The following is an 8,676-nucleotide window of genomic DNA, read 5'->3' as shown; positions in this document are numbered from 1 at the left end:
GGGTGTGTTTGCACCATAGGGTGCGCCTGGACTCACGAGTATTTGTGCTCAACCAGCAAAGTCCACAATCCCATGTTTTGGAGAACATGCCAACCCCCTCACCCTACCAGCATTGTGAGCGCTGTGAGGTCAGTCGACGTTCCGATTCGACCCAGAGGTGGTCGTTGAATTTCAGTTTGACTTCAGGACTCACATTTATGTTCACGACGTCATCAAGGAAGGGTGTGCACCATAGGGTGCGCCTAGACTTTTGTGCTTAGTCAAGCATCCACGATCCTACGTTTTGGAGAACATGCCAACCTTCCCACAGCAGGGTGTGGCTCCTGGGTTCAGTCCTCACCACGGGTCAGTGTGATGTCCGCCTGGTTTTCCTCTAGATGCTCCGGTTTTTGTCCCACCCTTATTCCAGAATGTGCAGAAGGTGGATTTGCAGCTCCAAACCACCCTGTGATGGACTGGCACCTCGTCTTGACCGAGTGTAACGGATCCGTTCATGCTTTTGGGTTGTGATGTCAGAAATCTGAAGAAAACCAACCAATCAGAACGTGTTATTGTTTATGCACTCTGTGTGTGTGTGTTCCTGTGTGTGTGTGTGTGTTTTCGGGTGTGTGTTCCTGTGTGTGTGTGTGTGTGTACAAACACGGCGCTGATGTTGAGCTCAGGTAATGATCACACAGAGGAATAAATCGGGACTCACACCGGGACTCTCTGTTTGTTTGCTGTGTAAATCGGCCGCGTCCTAATTACACGCCAATTATCCGAGAGCACAATCAACACAACGATATTAGAACACCGCACTGATACACGGTGTGACCAAAAGTATTCGGACGTCCCGTTTCAAAAACTAACATTAAAAGCTTCTCACAAGACTTTGTAGTGTATCTGTGGGGATCTGTGCCCGCTCAGTAGTATAAAAGATGACTTTGATGCATTTGTATGGATGGGCACGTATGTATCCCTACGCCGCGTGTGTAGGTGCCAGTCAGACAGTAGGAGTCACTGTTAACCCCGCCCAGAAAGGCCAGTGGCACCACCAAGACTCAAACTGGTAAGCGTATTAGACCATAATGCCACCCAAGTGCCACTTTTATTTCCACGTTCCTCAGTTTTAATTCCGGTTGCTGGTGAATTTGGTCCCACACGTCCGACTCCCTGGTAACATCTTTATTATTATTATTATTATTATTATTATTAATTTAAAAGGATTTTTTATAATCTCATAAACCAGTGTGTTTTTGGCTGCTCCTGTATTTGGGCATCGCCACGGCAGATCCGGTTCTCATATCAGACTCGGCACAGGTTTACTCTGAATGCCCCTTCCGTACACAACCCTCTTATTTCTCTCCGAGTGGTTTGGGACCTGCGCTGAGAGAGAGCGCACTGACGAGTGCAAGTGCGCCTGCCAGTGACCCCCTTCCCCAGACACCAGCCCTTTATGTCCATGCAGACGCCGCCCGGACGATAGCACGACCAGTAACGTAAGAAAGCTTTACTCGGGTTGGGTTGTTTTTAAATCGACTCGATGATTTGATTCAAATAATTTAAAGAGTCGGATCAGAGAATCGATTCGTGGCTGAATCATTATCAGACACTGGCGGTGGGTGAATCTGATCTGACGGGGGTCTGAAAGCCAAAATAAAAGCAGGTCAGTGTTGCTCTGTTTGGGTCTGATGATCCATCCACTCTGCCAGATTAAGATTAGGATTAATCTGAGAGAGTGTGTGTGTGTGTGTGTGTGTGTGAGTGTGTGTGTGTGAGTGTGTGAGTGTGTGTGTGTGTGTGTGTGTGTGCGTGTGTGAGTGTGTGTGCGCGTGTGTGTGTGTGTGTGAGTGTGTGTGTGTGTGAGTGTGTGTGTGTGTGTGTGAGTGTGTGTGAGTGTGTGTGAGTGTGTGTGTGTGAGTGTGTGTGTGAGTGTGTGTGAGTGTGTGTGTGCGTGTGAGTGTGTGTGCGTGGTTGCTCTTTGTGCCGTCTGCAGAAGCTTTAATCTCTAATCTTGCCATCTGCACCAGGCACCAAAATAATCCTCATATCGCCTGGATACACTACACAACCACAAGTGCCACGCCCTGTTACCGGTCGGTCGTCTGGGCGCCCCTAACAGGCACGATCGGCTGCTAGTCTGCTGGGTGGGAAAAGACTCTGTGTCGATCGTGTTCAGGTGTGCTTCAAAGATCCGACCACGCCCAGTCAGGTTCTTTTAATAATATTAATTCATATTTACACTTTCATTTATATCTACAGCAGTACTTCAGTACATCAGTGGGTTCTGGGAGTGGTGTTGAGTTTTAAAGGATGTTTAAAGGAGTTTTCCATAAGGATGTTTGGGGAACCTGTTAATGCGTCCATGGTCCCGTGGAGCTGCAGATATTTTAGTCTCATGTAAAATAATGAGGTTGTTTTTGACACTTAAACACTGAAAATAACACAAATATAATATAAACACACTGAAATACAATTACTAACAGTTACACATCAATAAAAATACAATAAAAGCTGCACTTTAGTTTTACTTCTTTAATGTTTCCTGACGCTTCTTAATGGTGGAGATGCTTGATGTTGGAATACCGTATTCCCTTCAGCACCGGCGCATTCACATGCAAAGTGACAAAACCGCTTTTGCGCCGCTGTGCCGTTATTTCCTATGAAGTGTGACGGCGGTGCACAAAACTTGGTGTGACTTATTGTAGTAAAACAGCGAGTGAGGAATGTGATTAGTGGAGGAACTTATGAGCAGTAATAATGAAGAGAAGTTTAGTGCTCCTGTCTCCTTCTTTTACTACATTAAACCACGTTAAGCTTTATTTTCAACCAGAAGCGTTTTAGACTCTGGGAGAAGCTGATTCTGATTCTCACCATTTCTCAGAAGCTGGAGCTGTAACACAAGTTTAAAAGTGAAACAGGGAGGAAAATCCAGATAAACACAGATACATGTGGAGCTGTAACCCTGGATCTGACGCTTATTCCACACTGATGCAGATTCAGATCAGATTCACACACTGATGAGGGTTTACTGATCGAGCCGAGCGCTGAGCAAAGCGACAGTTCAGTGTTAATTTAGAATTAAATAAATAAATAATTTCTTTAATAAAGACTGAACACGTGGAACCCAGATCCCCACACAGACACACCCGGACGTTGCAGCCAGTAACTGAAGGTGAGAACCGGACTGGGATTCTGGAGCCCGGATGGGACAGGAGGTGTTAAATGATTGTTAGATGTTCATCATGATTATGGTTTTATATTTAGAGGGTGAAGATTAAACGGCGGGTTCTGACTCGTACCAGAACGCCGGGCGTGTTCAATAATTATTATTATTTTATTTTTATTTTTTTTGGGGTATGGGACTGCTCACTCCGTATTCTGTTGGAAGTTGCATTTATTTATTATTCTGAGGCATCATGCCGCCCCTCCGTCACTTCTTTTCACCTGCAGGGGTGGAGTCTCACTGAGAGCAGTATCACGTATAGAGCAGTGCGGCTCTATCTGTGATCGGCCATCCCTCCTCCTCCCTGAGCAGGCGCTTTAACTGGTCAGCAGAGGGCGCACTTACATTTACATCTTCGGCATTTTAGCAGACGCTTTTATCCAGTTGAGACAGTATACAGTCTAAGCAATTGAGGGTTACGGGCCTTGCTCAAGGGCCCAACAGTGGCAGTGGTGGGGCTTGAACCGGTAACCTTCTGATAACTAGTCCTGTACCTTAACCACCTGCGATGCAGAACATTGTTTCGTGTGCCTGTGTTGGGTCAGGTTAAGTGTTCACCAGGGTTTTACCACGACTAATCGAACCACGTCTCCACGGAGCTCGTTTTGTGGCTCCTCGTTAGTCGGGGTGTCCACAAACTTCTGGTGTGTGTAACTGCACTGTGGTGAGAGAGAGAAAAACCCGACAAACCAAAAGTCTTAAAAATCATCAAGTTTATTCAAGCTTAGTGTTGGAAAACATTTCATAAAAAATGTGGTTATTTATTGCTTATCTGATTATCTAATCATGTCATGTGATGCATAAATCACACACACACACACACACACACACACACACACATACACACACGCGTGTCTACGACAGTATAAAAACAGAACCAACCCAGAACACAGAACCTAATAAACATGTCGGTCTCGCCGTGAATCAGTCACTTCGTTTATGTAACTCATTCATTCGTTCATTGTTTAAGGAGAAAGTGAAGAACATCAGAACATCAGATCATCAGAACATCAGATCATCAGATCATCAGAACATCAGATCATCAGAACATCAGAACATCAGATCATCAGATCATCAGATCATCAGATCATCAGAACATCAGATCATCAGAACATCAGAACATCAGATCATCAGAACATCAGAACATCAGATCATCAGAACATCAGAACATCATAACATCAGAACATCAGATCATCAGAACATCAGATCATCAGATCATCAGAACATCAGAAATCAGAACATCAGACTCAGATCAAATCGGTCCGGGTTCACCACCTCCAACTAACATGACAGTCAGACTGGCACCAGTACCCTGTGCTCTGCGTGCTTTGTAAAGTGGGCGTGGTCACACAGTTCAGCCATGACCTAGCGTATTAGCTTTATTACCTGGGGAACAAGATCCGGTTCTACAGGTTCTACTTGTGAGCTAAGCTAATCCGGCCATGGTGAATCACCTGACTCCTGAATCAACTGGGTCCTGACTCACCCAACTTCTGAATCACCTGGCTCTTGAATCACCTGACTCCTGAATCACCTGACTCTTACATCACTCAACTTCTGAATGACCTGACTCCTAAATAACTTCTGAATCACCTGGGTCCTAAATCACCTGACTCCTGAATCACCCGACTCTCGAATCTCATGACTCCTGATTCACCTGATTCTTAAATCACCCGACTCTTGAATCATCTGACTCCTGATTCTGAATCCTGAGTCGTTTCAGGCCGGTTCTAGAGCTAACAGGATACGGAGGGAGCGGTGAGGTCCTGTTTACGCACCATCAGAAGCGGGCGTGTTCTCGGCCAGCCAGGGTGTTTTACGGCAGCCAGAGGGCGCCAGAGCGCACCGAGACTCGAGCACATCCAAGTAATATTTAAACCCAAAGTCAAGGTCACAAAATCAAAACAGCACTCATGTTCCCAGATTCCGTGAGGATCAAACTGAGATGAACGTAACAACGCGTGGAGGAAGATTTTAACCAACATCAATATAATCCTGATCTCATCCTAACAGATCAAATAAATATAATCTAATAATGCGTGGCATAGTTTCAGAGTGTGTGTGTGTGTGTGCGTGTGTGTGTGTGTGTGCGTGCCGGTGCCCGCCATGCCCGCTCTCTCAGTCCTATAGGATCACACACTTGCCCTTCTCCACCCAGGGGTTGTTCTTCATCAGCTCCTGGTTCAGGAAGGGGTCGTTTGGGACGCCGTCCTCGATCCACTTCACCAAACTGAAGCAAACACAAACACAATCATTCAGCATGTTCTCCAGTTTAGTCGTATCCAGTTCCTCTCCCTCTGCTGGAGACCCTGATGCTGTAGGAGGAGGGTATATTCTCCTGACACGTGGCGTCCACATACTTCTGGTGTTTGATGTGAGAGTGAATGTGAGCGGTCGGCAGCATGTGGAGCTGAGTGGGAGTTTCTCACTGATTCACCGCTGATTCACCACCACACCTATTAATAACCCACTGCTGAAGATCCTCACATGCTCCTCTGATGCTCCTCTGATGCTCCTCTGATGCTCCTCTGCACCACACAGCCAAAAGTATTGGGACGCCAGCCTGAACCATCAGCTTGTTTGGACACTCTATAGATCACCGTGAGCTGCAGTTACAGTTTCATTACAAACTCCCACGTCACCAGTTTGATCCCACAGAGCACCAGTGAGAAACCAATGCCACGCCCAGGGTGAAAGGTCGTCAGTGGGCCACATTATCAGGGGCTAACCCGCTACAGGCTACAGCAACGCCAGACATGGGGCATTTAAACACTCACATAGCATCAATGCTAACCACCAAATTGTGTCGATGCTAAACACTTTAATAGCGCCAATGCTAAATACCTAAATAGCGTCAACGCTAAACATCCAAATAGCATCAATGCTAAACACCTAAATAGCGTCAATGCTAAACACCTAAATAGCGTCAATGCTAAACACCTAAATAGAATAGATGCTAAACAGAGTCAATGCTAAATATTCAAATAATTTCAATGTAAAAAATAGCGCTGATGCTAAACACCTAAATAAAACATTACCAGCTAATGGTAATGGTATTTTGCTAAGATTTTCTAGCTGGACGTTAGAAGTTTGGGTTATTAGCTTCAGGTTATTAGTAGCGTCACAGCGGCTTTAGCAATTATTCAGTGTAGCCGCGTCCAGCTGTGTGCCAGACTTTCCCCAGACGATGAGGGGGCTCGTTTATTTACACGCCGCCGCTCACGCCGTGTGTTAGCACGTCTTCATGCTCGTCTTGTCGCCGTGTAGCTGAGCTGTGTGGTCATGTGACCGGCGGAGGTGTGTCTGTGGGAATTTGTGCCAATTCGGTTGTAATAAGTTTAGGGAGGGGCGAGGAGGAAGGTGTGAGGTGTATAGGGAGGGGCGAGGAGGAAGGTGTGAGGTGTTTAGGGAGGGGCGAGGAGGAAGGTGTGAGGTGTTTAGGGAGGGGCGAGGAGGAAGGTGTGAGGTGTTTAGGGAGGGGCGAGGAGGAAGGTGTGAGGTGTTTAGGGAGGGGCGAGGAGGAAGGTGTGAGGTGTTTAGGGAGGGGCAAGGAGGAAGGTGTGAGGTGTTTAGGGAGGGGCGAGGAGGAAGGTGTGAGGTGTTTAGGGAGGGGCAAGGAGGAAGGTGTGAGGTGTTTAGGGAGGGGCGAGGAGGAAGGGTGTTTAGGGAGGGGCGAGGAGGAAGGTGTGAGGTGTTTAGGGAGGGGCGAGGAGGAAGGGTGTTTAGGGAGGGGCGAGGAGGAAGGGTGTTTAGGTGTTTAGGGAGGGGCGAGGAGGAAGGTGTGAGGTGTTTAGGGAGGGGCGAGGAGGAAGGTGTGAGGTGTTTAGGGAGGGGCGAGGAGGAAGGTGTGAGGTGTATAGGGAGGGGCGAGGAGGAAGGTGTGAGGTGTTTAGGGAGGGGCAAGGAGGAAGGTGTGAGGTGTTTAGGGAGGGGCGAGGAGGAAGGGTGTTTAGGGAGGGGCGAGGAGGAAGGTGTGAGGTGTTTAGGGAGGGGCGAGGAGGAAGGGTGTTTAGGGAGGGGCGAGGAGGAAGGTGTGAGGTGTATAGGGAGGGGCGAGGAGGAAGGTGTGAGGTGTTTAGGGAGGGGCGAGGAGGAAGGGTGTTTAGGGAGGGGCGAGGAGGAAGGTGTGAGGTGTATAGGGAGGGGCGAGGAGGAAGGTGTGAGGTGTTTAGGGAGGGGCGAGGAGGAAGGTGTGAGGTGTATAGGGAGGGGCGAGGAGGAAGATGTGAGGTGTTTAGGGAGGGGCGAGGAGGAAGGTGTGAGGTGTATAGGGAGGGGCGAGGAGGAAGGTGTGAGGTGTATAGGGAGGGGCGAGGAGGAAGGTGTGAGGTGTATAGGGAGGGGCGAGGAGGAAGGTGTGAGGTGTTTAGGGAGGGGCGAGGAGGAAGGGTGTTTAGGGAGGGGCGAGGAGGAAGGTGTGAGGTGTATAGGGAGGGGCGAGGAGGAAGGTGTGAGGTGTTTAGGGAGGGGCGAGGAGGAAGGTGTGAGGTGTATAGGGAGGGGCGAGGAGGAAGGTGTGAGGTGTTTAGGGAGGGGCGAGGAGGAAGGGTGTTTAGGGAGGGGCGAGGAGGAAGGTGTGAGGTGTATAGGGAGGGGCGAGGAGGAAGGTGTGAGGTGTTTAGGGAGGGGCGAGGAGGAAGGTGTGAGGTGTATAGGGAGGGGCGAGGAGGAAGATGTGAGGTGTTTAGGGAGGGGCGAGGAGGAAGGTGTGAGGTGTATAGGGAGGGGCGAGGAGGAAGGTGTGAGGTGTATAGGGAGGGGCGAGGAGGAAGGTGTGAGGTGTTTAGGGAGGGGCGAGGAGGAAGGTGTGAGGTGTATAGGGAGGGGCGAGGAGGAAGGTGTGAGGTGTATAGGGAGGGGCGAGGAGGAAGGTGTGAGGTGTTTAGGGAGGGGCGAGGAGGAAGGTGTGAGGTGTTTAGGGAGGGGCGAGGAGGAAGGTGTGAGGTGTTTAGGGAGGGGCGAGGAGGAAGGTGTGAGGTGTATAGGGAGGGGCGAGGAGGTGAGGTGAGGTGCGGCTCTTACTCGGTGACGGTTTTGGAGGATTTCTCTCGTTTGAAGGCCAGCTGATATTTCAGACTCTCCACCTCCTTCCTCAGCTGCGGAACGTCCATCTCGTCCATCTCTGCACCGTCACGCTGACCACGCCCACCTACACCTGAGAATCAGGGAGAACCAAACCGCTTCACTCTCACGGACGGATGAGCTCACGTTCTCCTCGAGGTCTTTCTAATACAGAGCAGAACTCGTCCCTCCATCATTAATAATAAAACCTCCAGCAAAGAGTCTCACAGCATCGTGCTACCACCACCACGCTTCACTGCTTCACTGTTTCACTGCTTCACTGTTCTTATGAAATGCTGGATTTGCTTTTTGTCAGAACCAGAATATTTCTTCTTGTAAAATAAGAAGCACAACACACCCTGGTAAGAACCATTCAGAACCTCTATAAGAACATTCAGAGAAGAACTAAA

General features: G+C 48.8%; 1 protein-coding gene across 2 annotated transcripts in view; it reads right to left on the bottom strand.

Moving 5' to 3' along the window:
* Window positions 1–3,901: 3,901 nt before the first annotated feature.
* Window positions 3,902–8,676, bottom strand: part of gng13b (guanine nucleotide binding protein (G protein), gamma 13b) — a 6,928-nt gene continuing 2,153 nt past the window's right edge. Inside the window, exons 2-3 of one of the 2 annotated variants that reach the window (XM_063018832.1) lie at window positions 8,228–8,360; window positions 3,902–5,435 (exon numbers count right to left, since the gene is read on the bottom strand). In XM_063018832.1, coding sequence (XP_062874902.1) covers window positions 5,330–5,435; window positions 8,228–8,325 — 204 coding nt within the window. In that variant the 5' untranslated portion in view covers window positions 8,326–8,360 and the 3' untranslated portion in view covers window positions 3,902–5,329. Of the gene's footprint in view, window positions 5,436–8,227; window positions 8,414–8,676 lie in introns of those variants that run through there. The other variant, XM_063018834.1, reaches the window with a different exon arrangement.

Source organism: Trichomycterus rosablanca, chromosome 22 (genome assembly GCF_030014385.1).
Source record: "Trichomycterus rosablanca isolate fTriRos1 chromosome 22, fTriRos1.hap1, whole genome shotgun sequence".
NCBI lineage: Eukaryota > Metazoa > Chordata > Actinopteri > Siluriformes > Trichomycteridae > Trichomycterus > Trichomycterus rosablanca.
This window is presented reverse-complemented; position numbering and strand designations above follow the sequence as displayed.